Here is a 26774-nt window from a genome sequence, read left to right on the forward strand (position 1 = left end):
CACTGGCTATTGGGTGTGGAAAGGAGACACCGGCTATTGGGTGTGGAAAGGAGACACCGGCTATTGGGTGTGGAAAGGAGACACTGGCTCTTGGGTGTGGAAAGGAGACACTGGCTATTGGGTGTGGAAAGGACACTGGCTAATGGGTGTGGAAGGAGACACTGGCTAATGGGTGTGGAAGGAGACACTGGCTAATGGGTGTGGAAAGGAGACACTGGCTAATGGGTGTGGAAAGGAGACACTGGCTAATGGGTGTGGAAAGGAGACACTGGCTAATGGGTGTGGAAAGGAGACACTGGCTAATGGGTGTGGAAAGGAGACACTGGCTATTGGGTATGTTGAAACGTGAGACGCTCGCAAATAATGTCTCGGTAGCGCTATACGTAGACCTACGGTATCTTAACCCCCATTTAGAGGCGGTCTGCTATTCCGCTTACTCTAAACATTTGCTTAGCCCGATGCTCTGCAGAATGCTGGTTAAAGGGCCGGCTCGGCTCACAGTTTGGTGCCAGAATGTTCTCCACACACGCTGTTAGGCCTCAGGTGGGCGGAATGGCAGCGTAAGCTGTGGCCAGACACATGAAAGCAGCCAACTCTGACATTCCAGTCTGCTGTGTGTTGATATACAATTCCTCACAAGAGGAAATGTCATACTATTAGCCTCTGAAAACTAGCATTAGCTAAAGTAGCATTAGATAAAATATATGGGATGAATTATGCCTGCATATTTAAGATGACGATTTTATTGTTGCAAGGTGAACAATGTAGAGCCTTTGCCAAATAAATTGTCTAGTGATTGCTTAATGCGATTTAGTAGGCCCTAAAACATCTTATCAACCCTTTTTGAGGGAACTTTATTTAGCAAAACAGAATAATAAGATTGCGTAATTTGCTACAATTATCTCTAATTTTCTTTTGATTGTTGTAACAAAGTTGGTTGTTAGGCCTGCTTTGGTAACACAGACCAAAATAACTAATTCCCATTGTTTGTTTAGTCTTCACGCTCTGTCTGGGTCTGTAGTTTTTCCTCTGGTATCGGCTAGCCAGACTGACGCTAATGCTAAAACAGAGCCCATTGGAAATGATAGAGTGGCTAAATAAGAATAATCTCCACTTGTCACTGCCCTCTGTAGCAGTCATCATTTTAGAATTTTATTGATGTTCTCTTTTCTTCTGGTTTTCAAGCATTAGCCAACTCTATTTTTAGCCTTCGACCCAATGTAATCAATGAATATTTGTTGCTTCTAGCGAACTTTAATTACGTACTCGTACTACATGTTTTTGAACCATCTCAACCATGAGGAGGATATGTGTGTGTTCGTGGTTCATCCAGAACTCCATTACAAGCTGTAATAGCTGGATCAATGAACCATTACCACCAGACATCGATCACCATCATGGCCCCCAATGTCCCAGTAAAGAAAATCTATGGGGCTGAGCTGAACCTCAGTGAAGTGAAAGTTGGAGTCATTTTCATGTCTTCCAAACAAACTGGGTCTGTTTCCCGGTAACAATGGAACTTAGGCGTACGAGTGTTTTTAGCAATGTGCTCTATCCTACGGCGGCCAGAGATTTAACATGTGTTTCCCAAAACGCCACGCAGAGAGAACGTTCGCTAAGTGTGTCATTTTAACATGTCGATATAGATAGGATCGAAAAATAGGGAACTCTGCTTTCGGATCACCTTTCTCTATTCAAGTCTATTTTATCATTCGATTTATTTCACAGTACTGATGACGGATCAGCTCCTAGAGCAACAGTATCACCTGCGGCTGCAAATAGAACTCAATTGATTGAAAATGAAATGTATTTCAATATGATTCAAATAGGCCTATAGCCTGCTGTTTATATTTTAATGCAGTCATCTCAGTTTTCATTTGAATTTTTTTTAAACTGTACGTCGCTTGTTTGTATCAATTGAAAACAGATTGGCAACTTTGTATTTCTAAGTCAACATTCTTCTGAAGTTATCTGTGGTCACAGAGAGACGGATAAACCATATGATTCTATGTTTAGTGGAGATGTTCTGTGTAGAAAGTGACACGGGAGGGTAAAAAATGATCTAACGGCGCACTTAGCTGTTCTACGAGTGGTCTGAGGCAGGGGTAGATTACGAGTCTTAGCTGTTCTACGAGTGGTCTGAGGCAGGGGTAGATTACGAGTCGTTTTCAAGTGTAACGTTAATAGCAATGGTTTTGGGAAACAGCTTTGAGATTTAGAAATGCTCCTATAAAGATTCTAGCGATTTAACTTTTGGGAAACCAGGCCTTGTTTTTTTTATTTATTTTTTTATTTTTTATTGGGGGGGTGGATCAGCTTAATATTGCGGAAAGAATGTTGCTTCCAATGTAATTGTCTGCATCATTTCCAATCCCCCATATTTTTTGGGGTAAAAATATATATCCATTCACAATGCATACATATACACATATATACATACACATACCTACATAGACATACATACTTTTTTTAAAGAGTATACCTTTATTATTATTCCCCGCAAACCCTACCACCGATCCCCCAATTGGAGTAAACTGATAAACATTTCTGTTTTTACCTTCAATTTATACATCTTATACACATTTTACAGACACAGTCTACTTTATAATAGTTCTCTCTTGTTTGTTCTTAGTCCTTCCTCTATTTCTGTTGTCCATCCAGTTTGATTTCCACTTGTAACTGTGCTATTTCACAATAGCTCCGCACCTATACACATTTCACAGATCCCGTATGCCCTACATTGTTTATCTTGTTATTAGTCCCACCCTTCAGCTCTACTCAACCTTTCCCATCTATCTTCCAACATCATCCATTTCGGATTTTTATTTGCCATATATTTTTCAACTGTGCCTTGTTGGTTTGAGCTTTTACCATAGGTCTTCTGGTTGATCTCTGGTTAACAGCCAGTTAACCTACTTTGTCATCCATTTACACACCTCAGCCGAACAGTCATTTTAATATGATCTTTTCCACTTCATTTACTTTAATGGAGGTTTGTTTTCTCAAAAACTGTCTCTTCTGCTTCCACAGGCGATGGCATGCCAAAGGAAAGCAGTCCGTTCATAAACAACACAGACAATGACAAAGGGAATCTATACGATGGGAAGAACATGGCCCTCTTTGAGGTAACTGTCAACATCCAACAGCCTTGATTTATATATAAAGTTATCTGTAGTATTTCATTTGACCTTTGACCTAAGCTTTGACTTAGGTCTGTTGGTCAGGGATTCAATATTAAATGGAGTGGGACAAAAACTGTGCGGAAGGGGCTTTCTCTGTTATTTCTATCCACTGTCTAATGCCATTTGGCTGCTCTAACCGCTCTATGGTAGTGATACATTATATCGAATCCTATGAATAACATGAATTATGGACTGTGAAATCTATTTCTATTACTCTACTATAATTCGATCCAGCGACGCTTTTCTAATCTCCTTTGATTTCTCTACAGTTTCTAAATTCCTCTTGACCGTTTCCCCCATCATTGCAGTCTCAAGTTATTTCCTTGACCCGTATGCAGAGAGTTTGAATGCTAAGAGGTGTTATGACACTTTTTGTGTTATGGTATTTTTTTGCTCACAGGAAGAGATGGACAGCAACCCCATGGTGTCTTCTCTGCTCAACAAGCTGGCTAACTACACCAACCTCACCCAGGGGGTGAAAGAGCACGAGGAGGCAGACGACGATGAGGGGTCAGCCAAGACTAAGAAACCAGTCAAGGTAAGCCTGTCGTCTCCACATTGTGTGGACAATAACATTTTAAAATAAAATTTCTAAATTCTGAGATCCACTTAGTGACACAATCCACTTCCGTGCACATCCGACTCCTACTGCGTAATATTGGTGATAATGACAAAGCGAATGTAATCCTCTCAACGTGGGGACTTTGTGGCTGTTCTGAGGTGTGGAGGAAGAAATAGCTTTGTTTGGACTGTTGGTACTGTAGATGGAACAGCCTATGGTTTCAAGTCTATAAAATGTCTTCAATTGGTTACTGTATCCCATCATGCGTGTTTTCTGCTGATTTTATTGTGCCCTTTTTGAAAAACTGCTGAATTAATGATTGCAGAACAGGGTCTTTGACCAGAGCAAACATTCATTGTGCAGCACGTGTGCAGCACGAAGAACATGCAAACATTCCCACTTTGTTTGTCTACACTGTGATTGATTAGTGTTGCCTTTATACTTACTAACCCAACTTCTATCTATCCTAGACTATGGTGACATGTATTACAACACGAATAAGACCTTACTTTGTGAATCAGATGTCATTTATAACAATCTTTGCAAATTAATTATTGGATACCATTATAAGACATCATTGCACATGTAACGGATGTGAAATGGCTAGCTAGTTAGAGGGTCCCTGGTTCGCGCCCGGTTCGGGGCGAGGGGACGCAGTAAAGTTATACTGTTAGATTGATGCTGTTGACCCGGATCACTGGTTGCTGCGGAAAAGGAGGAGGTCGAAAGGGGGGTGAGTGTAACGGATGTGAAATGGCTAGCTAGTTAGCGAGTACGCGCTAGTAGCGTTTCAATCAGTTACGTCACTTGCTCTGAGACTTGAAGTAGGGTTTCCCCTTGCTCTGCAAGGGCCACGGCCTTTGTGGAGCGATGGGTAACGATGCTTCGTGGGTGTCAGTTGTTGATGTGTGCAGAGGGTCCCTGGTTCGCGCCCGTGTTGGGGCGAGGGGACGGTCTAAAGTTATACTGTTACACACAAATTATGAATCACTGAATTGTCTGTCACTCCCAAACAGAACACAACTGCATTGGTACCAATTTATTTTTGAGTGTATCAACTCAAATTTCCCTGTGTATATTAACGAACACCTAACTTTACAAGAGTCACACTACTCCTTTCTACAACAGCAGCTATTACAAACTCCAAGGGTACGTCATGAGGTTAGAGTAAGATCTTTCAGATACAAAGGCCCAACAGGAATACGTTACCTTCAGAAATCAGGGCATTACGATCACGCAGTGATTTAAGAAAGCCCGTTTTCACATGTTAAGAACAAACTGTGTTTTTAAACTAACAGAAACATGTGCAGATATTTGTAAATAAAAATATATGTACTATGACTTCAGAAAGTATTCATACTCCTTATTCCATATTTTGTTGTGTTACAGCCTGAATTCAAAATGGATCCAATATTTTTTTTCTGACCCATCTATACACAATACCCCATAATGACAAAGTGAAAACATATTTTTAGACATTTTTGCACATTCCTTGAAAATTAAATACATTTCTCATTTACATAATTATTCACACTCCTGCATCAATACTTTGTAGAAGCACCTTTGGCGGTGATTACGAGTATTTTTGGGTACACCTAGATTGTATAATATTTGCCAATTATTCTTTAAAAATTTCTTCAAGCACTGTCAAGTTGATTGTTGATCATTGCTAGACAGCCATTTTCAAGTCTTGCCAAAGATTTAAGTCAAAACTGTAACTATGCCACCCAAGAACATTGAATGTCATCTTGGTAAGCAACAACAGTGTAAATAGATATAGAAAAAAAATACTTAATGACTGGGTTGCGTCTCTGGCAACCTAACCGCTAGAATGAACGGCCTGCCGGCTTGGCTCGCAACCATAGTTGTGTCGGGGCAAGACCTATATTTTCTTCGGGGTAGGGTGCAGCATTTTCACTTTTGGATAAATAGCTTGCCCAAATTCAACTGCCTGCTACTCATCCCCAGAATATAATACACTGCTCAAAAAAATAAAGGGAACCTAACCTTTGACAAACTTCTTTTGTTGTCACTCCAATATGTCCCATAAACATCACAAATGGTCCTTTTGTTCGATTAATTCCGTCGATATATATCCAAAATGTCAATTTATTTGGCGCGTTTCATCCAGAAAAACACAGCTTCTAACTTGCGCAACGTCACTACAAAATAGTGGTACCAAATTAGGTAGCCTGACTGCCATTAGGTACCGAGATGAGATCCTCAGACCCCTTGTGAGACCATATGCTGACACATGCACATTTGTGGCCTGCTGGAGGTCATTTTGCAGGGCTCTGGCAGTGCACCTCCTTGCACAAAGGCGGAGGTAGCGGTCCTGCTGCTGGGTTGTTGGCCTCCTCCACGTCTCCTGATGTACTGGCCTGTCTCCTGGTAGCGCCTCCATGCTCTGGACACTACGCTGACAGACACAGCAAACCTTTTTGCCACAGCTCGCATTGATGTGCCATCCTGGATGAACTGCACTACCTGAGCCACTTGTGTGGGTTGTAGACTCCGTCTCTTGCTACCACTAGAGTGAGAGCACCGCCAGCATTCAAAAGTGACCAAAACATCAGCCAGGAAGCATAGGAACTGAGAAGTGGTCTGTGGTCACCACCTGCAGAATCACTCCTTTTTTGGGGGTGTCTTGCTAATTGCCTATAATTTCCACCTTTTGTCTATTCCATTTGCACAACAGCATGTGAAATTTATTGTCAATCAGTGTTGCTTCCTAAGTGGACAGTTTGATTTCACAGAAGTGTGATTGACTTGGAGTTACATTGTGTTGTTTAAGTGTTCCCTTTATTATTTTGAGCAGTGTATATGCATATTATTAGTAGATTTGGATAGGAAACACTCTGAAGTTTCTAAAACTGTTTGAATCATGTCTGTGAGTATAACAGAACTTATGTAGCAGGCAAAACCCCGAGGCCAAACCATTCAGATTTTATTTTTTGAGGTCACTGTCTTTTCAATGAGTTTTCATTGGGACACCAGATTTCTAAGGGACTTGTTTGCAGATCCTACCGCTTCCACTGGATGTCACCAGTCTTTGGAAATTGGTTGAGGTTTTACCTTTGTGTAATGAAGAAGTACGGTCATCTTAAATGAGAGTCACTTGAAGTAAATTGTTTGAGAAAGGCACATTACCAGAAAAGTTGCGTCAGTTTGTTTTCTTTTGTATTGAACACAGATCATCCGTCTTCAATTTGATCGATTATTAACGTTTAAAAATACCTAACGTTGTATTACAAAAGTAGTTTGAAATGTTTTGGTAAAGTTTACATGTAACTTTTGAGATATTTTGTAGTGACGTTGCGCAAGTTAGAAGCTGTGTTTTTCTGGATGAAATGCGCCAAATAAATTGACATTTTGGATATATATCGACGGAATTATCGAACAAAAGGACCATTTGTGATGTTTATGGGACATATTGGAGTGACAACAAAAGAAGTTTGTCAAAGGTTAGGCATGAATTATATTTTTATTTCTGCGTTTTGTGTCGTGCCTGCAGTGTTGAAATATGCTACTCTCTTTGTTTACTGTTGTGCTATCATCAGATAATAGCATCTTATGCTTTCGCCGAAAAGCCTTTATGAAATCTGACATGTTGGCTGGATTCACAACAAGTATAGCTTTCATTTGGTATCTTACATGTGTGATTTAATGAAAGTTTGATTTTTATATCATTTTATTTGAATATGGCGCTCTGTATTTTCCCTGGCTATTTGCCAGGTGGGACGATTGCGTCCCACCTACCCCAGAGAGGTTAATTGGTAACCCATTGTAGAAAACCAATTGTACACTCGAGGTTTTGCAACGCCTGTACGCTCGAGGTTCTTACCACGGCTGTGCTGATCTATGGTACTCGGCTCCGCCTCATACCTATGACCGCAGCACAGCCGTGCTAAAAAAAGTAGTTCAGCACGCTGTCTCGTGTACAAGTGCCTTATTCAGAATCTGTTTTAATTTATTTATTTATTTCTCCTATCACAGCCATTTAACTCTAACTGTTTTAAAGTCACCATTGGCCTACGGTTGAAATCCCTGAGCGGTTTCCGTCCTCTCCGGCAACCAAGTTAGGAAGGACGTCTGCATCTTTGTAGTAACTGGGTCTATTGATACAACATCCAAAGTGTAATTAATAACTACACCATGCTCAGAGATATTCAATGTCTGTTTTTTTATTTTGACCCATTTTCCAATAATTGCCCTTCTTTGCAAGTCATTGGAAAATCTCCATGGTCTTTGTGGTTTAATCTGTGTTTGAAATTCACTTCTCGACTGAGGAACCTTAAAGATAATTGTATGTGTGGGGTACGGATATGAGGTAGTTATTCACAAATCATATTAAACACTATTATTGCACACAGAGTGAGTCTATGCAACTTATAATATGACTTGTTGAGCACATTTTTACTCTTTAATTTATTCTGGCTTGCCATAAAAAAGGAGTTGAATACTTATTGATTCAAGACATTTCAGCTTTTAATTTTGTATTCATTAAAAAAAATATCTACAAAAAGAATTCCGCTTTGACATTATGGGGCATTGTGTGTAGATCAGGGACACATAATCTAAATTTAATCATTTTAAAATTCAGGCTGTAACACAACAACATGTGGAATAAGTCAAGGGGTGTGAATACTTTATGTATGTATTATAGGCACTTAGTTTTATTAGTGATATTAGTAGTTGTAGCAGTTGTCTTCATTAGTTGTATTGTTAGTTGTTTTTATTAGTTGAAGCAGTTGTTTATATTAGTTGTAGGACTTAGTAGTTGAACAACTTTTTTATGCTGTTATTGTACAGTACCAGTCAAAAGTTTGGAGACCTACTCATTCAAGGGATTTTCTTTATTTTTACTATTTTCTACATTGTAGAATAGTAGTGAATACATCAAAACTATGAAATAACACACATGGAATCATGTATTAACCAAAAAAGTGTTAACAAATCAAAATATATTTTACATTTTGCAAAGAGCCACCCTTTGCCTTGATGACAGCTTTCCACACTCTTGGCATTCTCTCAACCAGCTTCACCTGTAATGCCTTTCCAACAGTCTTGAGTTCCCACATATTCTGAGCACTTGTTGGCTGCTTTTCCTTCACTCTGCGGTCCAACTCATCCCAAACCATCTTAATTGGGTTGAGGTTGGGTGATTGTGGAGGCCAGGTCATCTGATGCAGCACTCCATCACTCTCCCTCTTGGTCAAATAGCCCTTACACCGCCTGGAGGTGTGTTGGGTCATTGTCCTGTTGAAAAACAAATGACAGTCCCACTAAGCACAAAGCAGATGAGATGGCGTATCGCTGCAGACTGTTTTGGTAGCCATGCTAGTTAAGTGTGCCTTGAATTCTAAATAAATTACTGACAGTGTCACCAGCACAGCACCATCACACTTCCTCCTCCATGCTTCACGGTGGAAACCACACATGCGGAGATCGTCCGTTCACCTACTCTGCGTCTCACAAAGACACGGCTGTTGGAACCAAAAATCTCAAATTTGGACTCATCAGACCAAAGGACAGATTTCCACCAGTCTAATGTCCATTGCTTGTGTTTCTTGTCCCAATCAAGTCTTCTTATTATTGGTGTCCTTTTAGTAGTGGTTTCTTTGCAGCAATTTTACCATGAAGTCCTGATTTCACCCAGTCTCCTCTGAACAGTTGATGTGTCTGTTACTCAAACTCTGTGAAGCATTTATTTGGGCTGCATTTTCTGACGCTGGTAACTCTGATGAACTTATCCTCTGCAGCAGAGGTAACTCTGGGTTTTCCATTCCTGTGACGGTGCTCATGAGAGCCTGTTTCATCATAGCGCTTGATGGTTTTTGCGACTGCACTTGAAGAAACATTCAAAGTTCTTGCAATGTTCTGCATTGACTGACCTTTATGTCTTAAAGTAATGATGGACTGTCGTTTCTCTTTGCTTATTTGAGCTGTTCTTGCCATGATATGGACTTGGTCTTTTACCGAATAGGGCTAACTTCTGTATACCACCGCTATCCTTGTCACAACACAACTGATTGGCTCAAACGCATTAAGGAAAGAAATTCCACAAATGAGCTTTTAACAAGGCACACCTGTTAATTGAAATGCATTCCAGGTCACTATCGAAGCTGTCATAAAGGCCAAAGGGTGGCTACTTTGAAGAATCTCAAATATAAAATATATTACACTTTTTTGGGGGGTTACTACATTAATCCATATGTGTTATTTAATAGTTCAATGTAGACAATGTAGATAATAGTAAATATATAGAAAAACCCTTGAATGAGTAGCTGTCCAAACTTTTGACTGGTACTGTACGTTTTATCATTATTTAATTGTTATTATTATTGGATAGTAGTTGACATTTTTATTGTTACTGTGTGTGTGTGTATGCACAGTTAAAGTCAGAAGATTACATACACCTTAGCCAAATACATTTACACTCAGTTTTTCACAATTCCTGACATTTAATCCTAGTAAAAATTCCCTGTCTTAGGTCAGTTAGGATCATCACTTTATTTTAAGAATGTGAAATGTCAGAATAATAGTTGAGAGAATGATTTATTTCAGCTTTTATTTCTTTCATCACATTCCCAGTGGGTCAGAAGTTTACATACACTCAATTAGTATTTGGTAGCATTGCTGTTTAACTTGGGTCAAACATTTCAGGTTGCCTTCCACAAGCTTCCCACAATAAGTTGGGTGAATTTTGGCCCATTCCTCCTGACAGAGCTGGTGGAACTGAGTCAGGTTTGTAGGCCTCCTTGCTCGCACACGCTTTTTCAGTTCTGCCCACAAATTTTCTATGGGATTGAGGTCAGGGCTTTGTGATGGCCATTCCAATACCTTGTATTTGTTGTCCTTAAGCCATTTTGCCACAACTTTGGAAGTATGCTTGGGGTCCTTGTCCATTTGGAAGACCCATTTGCGACCAAGCTTTAACTTCCTGACTGATGTCTTGAAATGTTGCTTCAATATATCCACATCATTTTCCTGCCTCGTGATGCAATCTATTTTGTGAAGTGCACCAGTCCCTCCTGCAGCAAAGCACCCCCACAACATGAAGCTGCCACCCCCGTGCTTCACGGTTGGGATGGTGTTCTTCGGCTTGCAAGCCTCCCCCTTTTTCCTCTAAACATAACGATGGTCATTATGGCCAAACAGTTCTATTTTTGTTTCATCAGACCAGAGGACATTTCTCCAAAAATACACTCTTTGTCCCCATGTGCAGTTGCAAACCGTAGTCTGGCTTTTTTATGACGGTTTTGGAGCAGTGGCTTCTTCCTTGCTGAGTGGCCTATCAGGTTATGTCGATATAGGACTCGTTTTACTGTGGATATAGATACTTCTGTACCTGTTTCCTCCAGCATCTTCACAAGGTCCTTTGCTGTTGTTCTGGGATTGATTTGCACTTTTTGCACCAAAGTACATTAATTTCTAGGAGACAGAACGCGTCTCCTTCCTGAGCAGTATGACGGCTGTGCGGTCCCATGGTGTTTATACTTGCATACTATTGTTTGTACAGATGAACGTGGTACCTTCAGGCATTTGGCAATTGCTCCCAAGGATGAACCAGACTTGTGGAGGTCTAGGATTTTTTTCCTGAGCTCTTGGCTGATTTATTTTGATTTTCCCATGATGTCAAGCAAAGAGGCACTGAGTTTGAAGGTAGGCCTTGAAATACATCCACAGGTACACCTCCAATAGACTCAAATTATGTCAATTAGCCAATCAGAAGCTTCTAAAGCCATGACATCCTTTTCTGGAATTTTCCAAGCTGTTTAATGGCACAGTCAACTTAGTGTATGTAAACTTCTGGCCCTCTGGAATTGTGATACAGTGAATTATAAGTGAAATAATCTGTCTGTAAACAATTGTTGGAAAAATTACTTGTGTCATGCACAAAGTACATGCTGTAACCGACTTGCCAAAACTATAGTTTGTTAACAAGAAATGTGTGGAGTGGTTGAAAAACGAGTTTTAATGACTCCAACCTAAGTGTATGTAAACTTCCATATACGTGTGTGTGTATATATATATGTGTATGTGTGTATGTATAATAATTTGTTTTGACACTGCAAAATGTTAAATAAATACTTGTTATGCTCCAAGAAAGCCACCACCACACCCTCCCATAAAGAAATCAAACGACTCTGGCCACCACAACGACATCAAAAACACATTCTTGTCATATTTCTCACAGACGGTTGTTTTCTTCATGAAATGTGGTCAAAACAGCAAGAATTGAATGCATGTCAGAATCCAAAGTGGAGCCCTAGTTCTTTATATAGTGCACTAATTTGAACCAGAGCTCTGGTCACAAATAGTGCGCTATATAAGATAAGCTTTCATTTCGGACACATCCTAGGTCTGGGTGTTGTGCAATAGGCTTTGCAGAGCACCCCCTCCTGAAATTATTTGATTTTTTTACCTTTATTTAACTAGGCAAGTCAGTTCAGAACAAATTCTTATTTACAATGACCGCCTACCCCGGCCAAACTCTAAACCGGACGACACTGGGCCAATTGTGCGCCGCCCTATGGGACTCCCAATCACGGCCTGTTGTGATACAGCCTGGAATTGAACCAGGGTCTGTAATGACGCCTCTCGCACTGAGATGCAGTGCCTTAGACCGCTGCACATCTCGGGAGACCCAAGGGGCATGTGGTCCCATGGGGTGAAAAGCATGGTTGATAATCATTCATGCAACCTCTTTTTCTACTGGGCTGAATGTATCTGGTGTTCTGTTGCGTTATCTGGTGTTGTCCTTTAAAGGGGCAATCTACAGTTTGAACAATAACAAAGCGGACACCCCGCCACTGATTTGCTAAACAGCTGGAGAAAAATAACCACTCTCAAAGTCATGGACTGACCATCCATGATATAAACATTATAGGTTTAACCATGTTTTCAGCTACACAGTGTTTTGTTTAAAATGACATTGTTTGCAAACAAATGCTTTTATTTTTGGTTTTGATGGGGTGTGACAGTTGAACTAAGCTCATGAAGCTTCGAAGTTATTTTCTTCAAGAATCAATGGGTATTTACAGTGCATTCGGAAAGTATTCAGACCCCTTGACTTTTTACACATTTTGTTACGTTACAGCCTTATTCTAAAATTGATTAAATAGTTTTTCCCCCATCAATCTACACACAATGCCCCATAATGACAAATCAAAAACAGGTTTTTAGATTTCTTTGTAAATGTATAAAATAAAAACGGAAATATCACATTTACATAAGTATTCAGACCCTTTACTTTGTTGAAGCACCTTTGGCAGCGATTACATCCTTGAGTCTTCTTGGGTATGATGCTACAAGCTTGGCACACCTGTATTTGGAGAGTTTCTCCCGTTCTTCTCTGCAGATCCTCTCCAGCTCTGTCAGGTTGGATGGGGAGCGTCGCTGCACAGCTATTTTCCGGTCTCTCCATAGATGTTTGATCGGGTTCAAGTTTGGGCTCTGGCTGGGCCACTCAAGGACATTCAGAAACTTTTCCCGAAGCCACTCCTGTGTTATCTAGGCTGTGTGGTTGTGGTTCTGTTGGAAGGTGAACCTTCGCCCCAGTCTGAGATCCTGAGCGCTCTGGAGCAGGTTTTCATCAAAGAGCACTCTGTACTTTGCTCCGTTCATCTTTCCCTCGATCCTGACTAGTCTCCCAGTACCTGTCGCTGAAAAACATCCCCACAGCATGATGCTGCCACCAACATGCTTCACTGTAGGGATGGTGCCATGTTTAGTCCAGACGTGATGCTTGGCATTCAGTCCAAAGAGTTCAATCTTGATTTCATCAGACCAGATAATCTTGTTTCTCATTGTCTGAGAGTCGTTTAGGTGCCTTTTGGCAAACTCCAAGCGGGCTGTCATGTGCCTTTTTTACTGAGGATTGGCTTCCGTCTGGCCACTCTACCATAAAGGCCTGATTGGTGGAGTGCTGCAGAGATGTTTGTCCTTCTGGAAGGTTTTCCCACCTCCACAGAGGAACTCTGGCGCTCTGAGTGACATTCGGGTTATTGTTCCCCTCCATGACCAAGGCCCTTCTCCCCAATTCCTCAGTTTGGCCAGGCGGCCAGCTCTAGGAATAGTCTTGCTAGTTCCAAACTTATTTTAATTTAATTTAAAAATGGTGGAGACCACTGTGTTCCACTGTGGACCTTCAATGCTGCAGACATTTTTTGGTACCCTTCCCTAGATCTGTGCTTCGACACAGTCGTGTCTCAGAGCTCTACGGACAATTCTTTAAACCTCATGGCTTGGTTTTTGCTCTGACATTCTCTGTCAACTGTGGGACCTTATATAGACAGGTGTGTGCCTTTCCAAATCATGTCCTGTCAATTGAATTTACCACAGGTGGACTCCAAATTGTAGAAACATAAAGGATGATCAATGGAAACAGGATGCACCTGAGCTCAATTTTGAGTCTCATAGCAAAGTGTCTGAATACTTATGGAAATAAGTTTTGTTTTTTTATACATTTGCAAACATATCTAAAACCTGTTCACTTCGTCATTATGGGGTATTGTTTGTAGATTGATGAGGACCACATTTATTTAATACGTTTTAGAATAAGGTTGTAATGTAACAAAATGTCGAAAAAGTCAAGGGGTCTGAATACTTTCCAAATGCACTGTATCATAAATGTACAAGTAAAAAAAAAAAGAAGATGTTTATGAACAAACCTCATTCTCTTCCACGGGTCTGACACAACCCAGCCCTTTATACTTCTTCTCTCACGTTTCAGCCTGGAGGAACCTTTTATTAAGTTGTTCTTCCAAGCCAGTTTGTTGCTAAAAATCTAAAGAAAATACCCACACTGTTTTCCAAGTGGTGCTGCAATTCCACAGTAACCACAACCTCTGTCCCATGCCAATTGCCCCGTCACATTTTCTGCATGGAGACCAGATGCGGATAGGCATTTCTGATTGGTGCTAGAGTGCCAAGGATGGAGTGAGAATAACACCCCTGGCCTGTCCAGTCCTCCACTCTCAGAACAGGATAGTGGGACTTTCCTTTAGTTATAGGTTGAGAGATGGTCGAAAAGGTAGCTACAACTTTGAAGAAATAGGGGACGGTACTCTACATTCAGGTCCATTTCCGTTTCTTTTAACAATCGCGGTATCCCCTCCTTTTTTTGAGCTGTTGCGAAACGTATTTTTCTGGAATGGATCTGTGAGGGCGATACCTGTGATGAAAGTTCTGGAAAGTTTAATCACGGTGCAGAGTAGAACTGTTTGCTTCGCTGTACATTTTCCAGAAGGTGATAAGGTCAAGATATTGATTATACTCTGAGAATGGGACATTTTCCTCCAGCAACAATGCTTGTACTGTATCTCCATGACTCCTTGGTATATTTTTGACCTTGAATGCATGTATTTATCAAAAAACACAATAATTGGTGGGGTGTTTGAGTTCAATTGCGGGAAACAAGGATTGAATTCAATGTATCTTACAAACGTGTTATTAAGCTCCTGGCCAAGGCAATGCGTCATATAAGGCACCAGACCAGACAATAATATTTAATGGTTAAAGAAAAATGCATTTTCCGATGCTTTTCACTTTGGCATTTTGTCCTAATAGTGGGTTTGAGTAATATTATAGTTGCGTGGTACACTATGATGGTGGATGGGATTTCCCCCATATCAAATTGTCATGACAGGTAATAAAAAGCAATATCTTAAATGTAATCCATTCTAAATACTACAGTAGGTGAATATGATTGATATAGTGAAACTGATCTCCTTTACCTGTCGCCACCCTGCGCCCTCCCTTCTCAGAGTCCTGCGTTGGGCACATTAATCGGGGTGTACCTGCCCTGTCTGCAGAACATCCTGGGGGTCATCCTGTTCCTGCGCCTCACCTGGATCGTGGGCACCGCTGGCATCATGGAGTCCCTGGCCATTGTGGTTATGACCTGCTCCTGTGTAAGTAAAATATTAATATTCTTATTTATCCAAAGCGACCTAGTCATGTGTGGATACATTTTATGTATGGGGTTAATTTATTTATTTCAAAACCTCCCTTTGTACAACATTTTTGAAGGCTGTGGTCATTGATGTGAATACTAACAGTATGTATATTATAAACTGTGCAGACAATGCCATCAGAATCTGCTAAATTACCAATCCATTTTGAATTGGTGGGGTGGTGTTGTGTTAGTGTGAGAATAAGATTGAAAGGGAGGCAGTGTGAGAAAGAGAGCCGGAGAAAGATTGAGAGGGAGTGAGTGATTTAGTCAGTCCTGGTCACTGATCCCCCTATATTTAGCCGTGAAGCTCGACTTAGAGGGACGTAGAGCTCCCGCTACTGATGACACCTGGCAGCTTGATATCTAATCCTCTCTGTCTTGTCTCGCCACAAGCCTCTCTGACACACAGGGGCCTGGCTATATTTATTAACCCAGCCCCCTCAGACAATGGTTCCTCAAAGCTTTGGTGCGGCGGGAGAGAGAAAGGCTTAAGGCTAGGCTCAAGATTGAGCCCTTCCTGTCTATGCGCTATCGGACGGAAGTACTCTCCTCCTCGCCCATCGGCTTAAGAGCTATGAACAATAGAAGCCACGCGACTCCCAGTGTGTTACCTAATGACTGTAATGGATTGAGCAGCTTTAGGCTGTGGCTGTGTGTGTGGCTGTGTGTGTGGGTGTGGTTGTGTGTGTGTGTCGAATCCGTTGCTGTCTCTATTTCATCCAAGAGCCACTGCTCGTCAAAATGTGTCGACATGATCACTAAAGTAATAGTAGGCTTTAATTGTGATTGGCATACAGTTTAGCAGTGGTGTGAACCAATATTGTTTTGGACATGTGGAAGATGAGTTCACACAACTACAAATAAATGCATTCTGTCCTCTAGTAGTAATATGAATGAAGAAGCGGTTTCTAACTTTCTACATGGCTAAATGCAAGGTATGTCAGTAAAGAATTGAAAGAATAGCCTACTTGTGCAGGAGAGATGAGCCAGTGTACAACGCTCACCTATTCGATGCAATCAGAAATGCATAAAGAACCTTCATTTACTGAGTTTAAGGTTGTTGTGGAAAGGGTTCTATCTGAAACAAAAAGGGTTCTACCTGGATCCAAAAAGGGTTCTTCAAAGGGTTCTCCTATGGGGACAGCCGAAGACCCCTTTTTAGGTTCTAGATGGCACCTTTTTTTCTGTGTGTCATTTGTCTTCATAGATACACACATTCATCCTGTTCACTTCCACCTGGCTAGACATAGACACTGGACAGCACTTTCCATTTCACTCATTCCACACAACAGACACCAATGTAGTATTCTGTTGAATGCTGCTTCCATACAAATGGGTAAGCTGTCTTTAGGGGGTAAATTGCCAGCTAATTGGCTTTTCTCCAGTTCAGCACATGGCCTGAAAGAAAATCAGGAAGCAGGGGACAGGGATTTATTTTGGTCAATCATTGCCACCCGTGTCAGCTCAAGGGCAGGAGGAGTGTTATGTAACCACCAACCAGTCAGATACAAATATCTTTGAAACCCATTAAACACTCCCGAAACAGACCAATTTCACGAAAACGGGGTTCATATCAATTACCCAGCCGCCCACGATTGTGTTCCCAAAGATTTATAAGCCATAGCTGTGTCGTTTAGCCACTAAATATAGGATAAGCTCCCCTTTTGATTCTTTTTCTGTAGATTCCATGAGGTTTAGATTCAAAAATACTGCTTCTGCTGAACCTAATCTAATATTTTGAGATTTTTCTCCCCTCTTTGCAGACAATGCTGACCGCCATATCAATGAGTGCCATTGCTACGAATGGTGTGGTTCCAGGTAGGTTTCCAACATGGATAATGGTACATTTCTACTTTTTCAAAATACAATTGAGCTGCCCTATAATCCCCTTCACCTCAAGACATTACATTGAATTTCAACTTCAAATGAAAATGAAATCGATTGGCGAGTTGGGTTCCAGCACCAGAGGGAACAATATATACCACTACACTACACCCTAAAGTGAGTTCCCCAAAGGCTGTGGTTGTGACTGACTCTGTCCCCCATTGTTGGTCTGTAGCTGGAGGCTCCTACTACATGATCTCCAGGTCCTTGGGGCCAGAGTTCGGCGGGGCCGTGGGGCTCTGCTTCTACCTGGGGACCACTTTCGCTGGCTCCATGTACATCCTCGGTACTATAGAGATTCTACTGGTGAGTATCCTTTGCAAAGATACCATCATTTTTGTGACCACCTGCTCTGAACCGATAACAACACTGTAAGATAAGGCTGGTCTTTGAACGTGCAAAAACGCAGTACCTTTACTGAACCGAACTTCCCTGATGACACCCCGTCTCCCTTCTCTTCCCAGACCTACATTGTGCCTAGCGCGGCCATCTTCAAGGCAGAGAAGAAGGAGGATGAGGCAGAGGCACTGCTCAACAACATGCGGGTGTACGGCACCTGCTGCCTCACCCTCATGTCCCTGGTGGTGTTCGTGGGTGTCAAGTACGTCAACAAGCTGGCCTTGGTCTTCCTGGCCTGTGTCATTCTCTCCATTCTGGCCATCTACGCCGGAGTCATCAAGACCGCCTTCGAACCGCCAGACTTCCCGTGAGTCTAAACTCACAGCCTTGTATAGAAATACAACCAGAAACATCTAGAAGAGATCACACACATTACTCTTACCTCGGATCATAAGTCGCCTCAGAACGTCAAAGGTATCTGTTTTTTTTGTTTGTCAAATGTAATATTTCAATGTTTCGTTCTATGTCCTCCTCCCAGCATTTGCCTGTTGGGGAACCGCACGCTGCAGAACCACAACTTCGACCAGTGCTTGAAGACGATGGAGGTGGACAACGTGACGGTCACCACCAAGCTGTGGTCCCTGTTCTGTGACTCTCCGGACCTCAACGCCACCTGCAACGAGTACTTCACCCTAAACAACGTCACTGTGATCCAGGGTATCCCTGGCCTGACCAGCGGTGTCATCAGAGGTGACGGGCTACCTTTACAAAGATTGTTTTAGACAGTGGCTATCTGTTCTATTCATGAATTGGCATTTTGTTACGGCAGATTTCTCCTAATGCATGTAATGAGATCTACAAAACTGATTTGGGATGAAATTATTCCAACAAACTTTGATTGTGCGGATAACTATACCTTAATGTAAAGCCTGTGCTTCCTCTCAGTCTTACGACCCCTATCCTAATGGAAACCCGGATTACGATCATTAGTTTATTTGTAAACGCATAATGCTGTATATGCTCCTCTGACTACTTACTATATTGCCTTTGAAGCGCTTGTGAAAATTAGATTAGGAAGATGTACAGGAAACTTGATCCATTCCTGAGATCCAACAGAGTGATGCTTGAAGAAAGTCTTGTCGAAGTGTTCCCTGGCTTATTTACTGACAGGATATGTTGTATATGATAGATGGGACTGTGTTCAATTCAGTCAGCCCAGTATCATCTAGATCCATCATAGATTTCTGCTGAGCTGCAGGGCTACCACAGCCTCCAGAAGACTTTACACGGTCATAGTTTTGGGTTACCACAACGTCCAAGATGTTCAGGACATTCCAAAAACACTGACATTGATGTCCACTCCCCCATCATCACTTCCAAAGTCCTCAAATTCCCGAAGTTATGGAATTGGGCTTGTGCTGACAGGTGATTGATGAGTTCCATATGAACTCTGTGTTCTTCCTTCAGGATAGTGACTAGTGATCTTTCTCCCTTCCTCTCTCTCTTTCCCCTTCCTTCTCTTCTCCCTCCCTCCCTCTCTCTCTGTTAACCACCCCTCCATCTCCCCCATCCCTCTCCCACCTCTCTTTTCTCCCTATCTCCTAACCACCCCTCCACTCCCTCTCCTTCTGCTCCCCCCGTCAAATAGATAACATCTGGGGGGACTACGGTCCTAATGGCATGCTGGTAGAGAATAAGCACCAGGCATCGGAGCCGGCTGCAGACACATCCCAGGACATCTACATGCCATACGTGGCCAACGACATCACCACCTTCTTCACCCTGCTGGTGGGGATCTACTTCCCCTCCGTCACTGGTACGTTCACATGGACGTCCACTTGTCCGGGAAGCGTTGCTAGGGTACAGAATGGTGGATCTTTGTAGATAGAAGGTGCTCTTTGGGAAAGGGATTAAGACCAAGGCACGTTCACTTGTTTCAATTGGTTATTCGGTTAACACTTTAGAAGAACTTTCATTAATAAGTAGTAAGTAAGCTATTTATAACTTTTTTTAATATATATATTTTTTTACAACTGTTGTTGCTGTGTTGATGGGAGACAGTAACCCGACCTAGACCCACCAAAGTACAAGCAGCAGCACAGCTCTTACTTGATAATGTTATAATACTTGCTTTCCCCTCTTCACAGGAATCATGGCTGGATCCAACAGGTCTGGTGATCTGAGGGACGCCCAGAAGTCCATCCCCATAGGAACCATCATGGCCATCGCCACCACCACCTTCATCTGTATCGTTAATGACAGCAACAACAGCCCAACCATACATGTGTCTAATAGGACACATTTAAGCACCTACCAAATTATTATAAAACATGACAAGTCATTGTGTTGTTATATGTAAACTGTAAAGCTAGGTTGTATTCATTTGGGCACTCCATAGGAAAACGTAGCAAAACATTTTGCAATGGTAATCACAATTGAGAATGCCTTATTGGACAAGTCCAGGTATTCTCTCCCTGCTATACTCTAATCCATTTGGTGCTCAAATGAATGTGACCCTGGTTTATTTTCACCTCTTGTCCTCTGGAGGCCAATTTCCTTAATTGCGTCACCCAGACATTTCCTCTGTAATACTGTTTGGCGCCTGCATCGAGGGAGTGGTGCTCAGAGACAAGTAAGTGCTGTTTCACTTTTCGCACTTAGTATGAAAGCAGGACAAATGTCTTGTTTATTTCTTGAGCCTCATCTGGACATTCAATCTTTGATTGAATTATTGTAGTTAGCTTAAAAACTCCTGTTTTCTTAAGTAGGAACAGACCATGGGTTAAGGTGTCTCCTCGTTAAGAGATAAGAAGCACAAATAGGTGTTTTGGACATTGAAAAATTGGTTTGAAAACATCACAGTTTCCCCTTAAAAAAGCTATTTGTCTGTGACACATAGTAGCCCCTTGTTGTCAGGTTAAGAGTTCAAGTTAATTACACTGGGCACACAATGGTCAAAGGGTTTGTGTCCAGCTGGCAAGGTATTTTTCTACTTTCATCAGCGTAGGTATGCATGTCTCCGTGTGTATTGTCTGAGTACTTTTCTAATGAATACATCGGTTTGTCTGTCTGTCCTAGGTTTGGGGACTCGGTCAAAGGGAACCTGGTGATTGGCATCCTTGCTTGGCCTTCCCCCTGGGTGATTGTGATTGGCTCGTTCTTCTCCTGCTGTGGAGCGGGTCTGCAGAGTCTCACTGGAGCCCCCCGGCTGCTGCAGGCCATCGCACGAGACGGCATCGTGCCATTCCTACAGGTCAGAACACACACATGCACACTTTAGACACACACACACACACACACACAGCAACACACACACTAACTCTCTGGCATTTCCCTGTGTCCCAGGTGTTTGGTCATGGCAAAGCTAATGGAGAGCCCACCTGGGCCCTGCTGTTGACTGGTGGGATCTGTGAGATCGGCATCCTCATTGCCTCTCTGGACGCTGTCGCCCCCATCCTCTCCATGTGAGTACCCCCATTTACTATCATATCCTCCCTCTTTTCTCCTGGTCTCACACCTCTCTCCACCTGTCTGTCTGACTTTCTCCGCCCCTTCCTCACAACTTTTTTCCCCATCTACCTCTCTCCCTTTCTCTCTTTCCCTTCTTTCTTCCATCCCTCCCTCTCACACTTGCTTTCCCATCTACTGTAGCCTAACTGTAGTGTTGCAGAACTGGTTTCTGGAGGTTTACTGACAAATGGTAGTCGTGTGTAATCTTACCACTTCCTCATTGTGTATCCCTCTCCCTCTCAGGTTCTTTTTGATGTGCTACCTGTTTGTCAACCTGGCCTGTGCCCTCCAGACACTGCTGCGCACCCCTAACTGGAGACCCCGCTTCAAGTTCTACCACTGGTAAAAGGAAGCCCCTCTCTCTCACTCTGTATGGTGCTGCCCTCTCAAATTAGCTTCACTGTTTTCTCCTGCTTTCTCAAGTACTATAGCAGTCTCTGTTAGCCTAGCAACAAACCTCCTTACTCTACCTGAGAATGTTGTAATTGAGCTTGAGTGGCAGATCCCCCCCCCCCCCCCCCCCCCCGAGAACACATTCTCTCTCTCTCTCTCTCTCTCAAACATTGGACCAACACTTTATATGTTGCATTTTATAATTTTGTTAACTTCTTTGCCATTCGCCTCATTCACGGGTCAAGCAGCAGCCGTGCTCCTACCAGCTCATGTGCCGTTTTCCTCACACAGCCCTTCTCCTGACCGGCGTCAATAGCTGCCAGTCGGAAGCGAGATGCTTTTTCGTAGTTATTAAGAAGTAGAATGCCTAATAAAAACATGTCCCAAAAACTCATCACAACTCAAATTACATAATCATCAGTACTGACTTACCACTCGTGTATCTAGTAAGTAGTGAAACAGCATATTATTGAGTAGAACTTGTAAGAGCTTGGCCAGGTCGCAGTTGTAAATGAGAACTTGTTCTCAACTAGCTTACCTGGTTAAATAAAGGTGAATTATTTATTTTTTTATTGAGTTTGTGGTGATATACTGGCACCTGGTGGCGACTAGAAGCAATTGCATAATATGAACTATTACAAATTGATGGTCCTTTAAAATTATTATTATTGCTTGTAAAAGTACTTAAGTCCTTGAATTTGACTTGCCACTGCCTCCACCCCTACTCGGCAGCATAAATCTCATTACCCTAAACTGGCCAAGTATTCAAGGTCCACCCTACAGCTCGTGTAAGCTTGTATAGTGAATGCACACACACACACACACCTGTATGGCGTGTCCAGCGATAAATGGATCTGTACTAAAACAGAGAGGGTATTTGCTGTCTGGGATTAAGGTTTCACAGTAACAGTGAATATATACCACAGTAAAGCCCAATTGTGAGCTGCTGAGCTTTTCCATGGAACTAGCTCAGTTTGCAGTGCTATGGTGCATTCCGATTTCTATGGGCACATTAACTAATCAATCAATTTTATTTATAAACCCCTTTTTACATCAGCTGATGCCACAAAGTGCTGTACAGAAACCCAGCCTAAAATCCCAAACAGCAAGCAATGCAGATTTAGAAGCACGTTGGCTAGGAAAAACTCCCTAGAAAGGGAAAGTCAGGAACCTAGGAAGAAACCTAGAGAGGAACCAGGCTCTGAGGGGTGGCCAGTCCTCTTCTGGCTGTGCCGGGTGTAGATTATAACAGTACATGGCCAAGATGTTCAAACGTTCATAGATGACCAGCAGGGTCAAATAATATTAATCACAGTGGTTGTAGAGGGTGCAACAGGTCAGCACCTCAGGAGTAAATGTCAGTTGGCTTTTTATAGTCGAGCATCGAGACAGCAGGTGTGCTAGAGAGAGAGAGAGAGTCAAACAGCAGGTCCAGGACAAGGTAGCACATCCAGTGAACAGGTCAGGGTTCCATAGCCGCAGGCAGAACAGTTGAAACTGAATCAGCAGCACGACCAGGTGGACTGGGGACAGCAAGGAGTCATCAGGCTAGGTAGTCCTGAGGCATGGGCCTAGGGCTCAGGTCCTCCGGGAGGAAAGGGAGAGAGAGGGAATTAGACGGAGCATACTTCATAAATTCACAAAGGACACTGGATAAGAGCGGATAATTACACCAGATATAACTAACCCTAGCCCCCGACACAAACTATTGTAGCATAGATACTGGAGGCTGAGACAGGACGGGTTGGGAGACACTATGGCCCCGTCCAACGATACCCCCGGACAGGGCCAACCAGGCAGGAAATTACCCCACACAATTTACCGCAGCACAACCCCCACACCACTAGGGGGATATCTGCAAACCACCAACTTACTACCCTGAGACAAGGCTGACTATAGCCCACGGAGATCTCCCCCATGGCACGAACCCAAGGGGGCGCCAACCTGGACTGGAAGATCACGTTAGTGACTCAACCCACTCAAGTGACTCACCCCTCCTAGGGACGGCATGGATTGACATGTGCTATCTTGTTTTGAACCGAGTACCCTGAAGAGTATCTGAATTAATATGATAGGTTTAATTACTTAAGGAATCAGCTTGTCATTTTTGGGCTGTCAAAATGTACTCCTATATGACTGACTGTGACCCCCATGCTCTCGTCCGTCTCTCGTCCCCCACAGGGCTCTGTCTTTCCTGGGCGCCAGTCTGTGTCTCTCCCTGATGTTCATCTCCTCCTGGTACTATGCCCTGGTGGCCATGCTGATCGCTGGCTGCATCTACAAGTACATTGAATACAGAGGGTAAGAGTTACTGGATTCCACAGTAGCATGGTACATTGGTTCCCTTATCACAAACAGGACGCATGTTAGATTGTGTTTCTGAGTCCTCCTTTTTCTTGTTCTCTCAATCTCCAGGGCGGAGAAGGAGTGGGGTGATGGTATAAATGGTCTGTCGCTCAACGCCGCCCGCTACGCCCTCATTCGCCTGGAGGAGGCGCCGCCCCACACCAAGAACTGGAGGTGCGTGTGTGTGTGTGCGTGGTATTAGGTTTATTTGCATATACGTTTGTTTGTGCCATCATTGATGCCGCATTTCTGAACAACCAGCAATAACCAACTTTGGGACTGAACAACCAGCAATAACCAACTTTGGGGCTGAACAACAGTATAATTTTATGCTGGAGAATGTAGTGAATTGGTACCATTTGTCATCTGAGTAATCCAGAGAAAGAGAGTTACTATTTTATGAATCGCTGAGCCTTCTATGTAATCTCACTGTAAAAAAAGATACCAGTAAGCCTAAGCATAGCAGCCCCAGGACTGTGCCTGTCCAAAAAGTGGAGCATTTACATCAGGAAAGAATGAGGTCAGTCTTTGGTCCTCTCCCTCATGCACCTGGCATCACCCACAGTCCCATTTCCAGGGAAAGCCCTAATCTACAGCGTCAAAATCAATATTTCTCCCTGTGCCATCTGGCCTGATGCGAATGGCAGGCTACCAAGTACTTCCTCCCATACATCGCCCACACTCGTCTCGCGACGCGCCCTTAAGCCTCTTTACACAGTAACTGGCACTGTGCCACCAGCCTTCGACAGCAGGACCCATACTGGAGCCGTTAGGAATCCTCCATGTCTGACTAGTAGTATGGAGCTGCGGCTCAGAGGATTGTTTCTTCATTCTATGTAATGTATTCTCAGGGAATTTGGTGATGTTTCTTTTCCCCTGTTCAGAGAAATTTGTATTTGAAGTTGTTAGGTGTATGTCCCATCATGCATTCTGATATTACCAGGTTCTGACCACTAGATGGTGCTGTTCCTGGTGATTTTTATTTTTATGGGTTGGTGTCCATAAACTTCTTACAAGGTAAGAAAACCAATAGTTGGAACCGGTTCAGGGAACAGCTGGAAAATAGTTAAATTATTTGAGGAACAGAACCCGAACTGATATCGAAAGTAATCTATACTGTTCTGGAACAGAACCGTTATTTTAAAAGCATGGGAACCGGTTAATAACATTCTTTGATGAGGAGCATTTTTTTCCAGTCCCTCACTCTGTCACTCAGAAACATATTCCAGCGTCTGCCTGCCAGCGGGAAATCTTTGCCAGTGGGTGTGTGTATGTGTAGGCTAGCTGCCCCTCCCCTCTGAAGCATAGGTTACTATAGCCTACTGATGACGTAACAGGTGTAATTCAGAAATTAGGGAGATGTTTAATAAGAGAAGAATGGATTTACTTTTTCAATGCTAGTTAAGGGTACTATAGTTATCACTTCTTCACAGTGGATGTTTTAACTACAAAAAGGTAAGACGTGTTTTTAATTCCAGTGCTGCTCTGCACACACAAGCTCGTCAGCTAGCGAACTAGCTAATGTTTTCTCTGGTCCAACCTTAAACCAACTCGGAAGTTCAACGACATTCAAAGTTACTCCACAGAAGCCGCTCCTCCGTAGGTATAATTCCGTGGGCCTAATTCAGATAATGCATGTCATAACAAGGTGCCCAGCTCTTCAAGGCAATCTTCCTCCATCCTCTCTCGCTCTCTCCTCACCCTCAAATGTTCAGTTGCATCTTGCACCCTACACTGTGATTGGCAGCACTGTGTGTGTGTTTGTCTTTCATTATGACTAAACCATGCTGTTACGGAAAAATACAATTTGCACTTAATTACTTTCCTATACAGATGAAATCGCTTACCCACTCCACAGCACTGATTGATTAAGTCATTTAATGTTGAGAATCACCTAACAGCACCATCTAGTGGTCAGAACCTGGTAATACCAGGATGTAGGATGGGACATAAACCTAACAACTTCAATGACTAATTACTCTGAACAGGGGAAAAGAAACATCACCAAATTCACTGAGAATACATTACACAGGATGAAGAAACAATGCTCTGAGCCGCAGCTCCATTCTACTTGTCAGACATAGAAACATGATACTGTATACTCGTTGTCTGGGTGGGATTGGCGTGGGGTGTGAGGTGTGGGGGGTCCGTGGGTCCTCATATCTTACTCATTAGAAAAAAGTTTGGTCCAAATCGGATGTTAGGTACTATATTTATTTAATATTATGTGAATCCTAGAAATTAAAATGGCCAATATGGGTGCAATCAATTAGGTAAAATTATATTTCAACAAAATAATGTTGCAGGAATGCTAATCTTATCTGTTTCTAACTACAGAAATGATTTCAGAAAAATCTGAGATGTTGGGTGTCATGACTTGCTGAGATGACATGGGAATGACCCATTACTTAATCCAATCAGCTGCAGCCATCAGGAATCCCATCAATAGATGTTTAAAAGTTCAACTTTAGCTGTGCTGGCTTATATCAATCTCATTTTGAACTCAAATGTCTGTACAAATGTCACTGCAATGTTCCCAGGTGTTAATACAGATAGCTAGACAATAATCTGAAATTTAGTACCCTTTATCATCTCA

The 26774-nt window shown here is 42.5% G+C and overlaps 1 protein-coding gene across 8 annotated transcripts in view; it reads left to right on the plus strand.

The window, feature by feature from the left end:
• Positions 1 to 26774, plus strand: part of slc12a7b (solute carrier family 12 member 7b) — an 80746-nt gene that overhangs the window by 37923 nt on the left and 16049 nt on the right. For all 8 annotated transcript variants that reach the window (XM_055928789.1, XM_055928782.1, XM_055928783.1 and 5 more), the window contains 15 exons: positions 3031 to 3125; positions 3583 to 3720; positions 15516 to 15662; positions 17470 to 17524; positions 17766 to 17896; positions 18055 to 18296; positions 18468 to 18679; positions 19578 to 19745; positions 20077 to 20175; positions 20504 to 20561; positions 21008 to 21182; positions 21275 to 21393; positions 21683 to 21781; positions 24014 to 24133; positions 24248 to 24352. In XM_055928789.1, the coding sequence (XP_055784764.1) occupies positions 3031 to 3125; positions 3583 to 3720; positions 15516 to 15662; positions 17470 to 17524; positions 17766 to 17896; positions 18055 to 18296; positions 18468 to 18679; positions 19578 to 19745; positions 20077 to 20175; positions 20504 to 20561; positions 21008 to 21182; positions 21275 to 21393; positions 21683 to 21781; positions 24014 to 24133; positions 24248 to 24352 (1963 nt within the window). The remainder of the gene's footprint in view (positions 1 to 3030; positions 3126 to 3582; positions 3721 to 15515; positions 15663 to 17469; positions 17525 to 17765; positions 17897 to 18054; positions 18297 to 18467; positions 18680 to 19577; positions 19746 to 20076; positions 20176 to 20503; positions 20562 to 21007; positions 21183 to 21274; positions 21394 to 21682; positions 21782 to 24013; positions 24134 to 24247; positions 24353 to 26774) is intronic.

Source organism: Salvelinus fontinalis, chromosome 7 (assembly GCF_029448725.1).
Source record: "Salvelinus fontinalis isolate EN_2023a chromosome 7, ASM2944872v1, whole genome shotgun sequence".
Lineage (NCBI taxonomy): Eukaryota > Metazoa > Chordata > Actinopteri > Salmoniformes > Salmonidae > Salvelinus > Salvelinus fontinalis.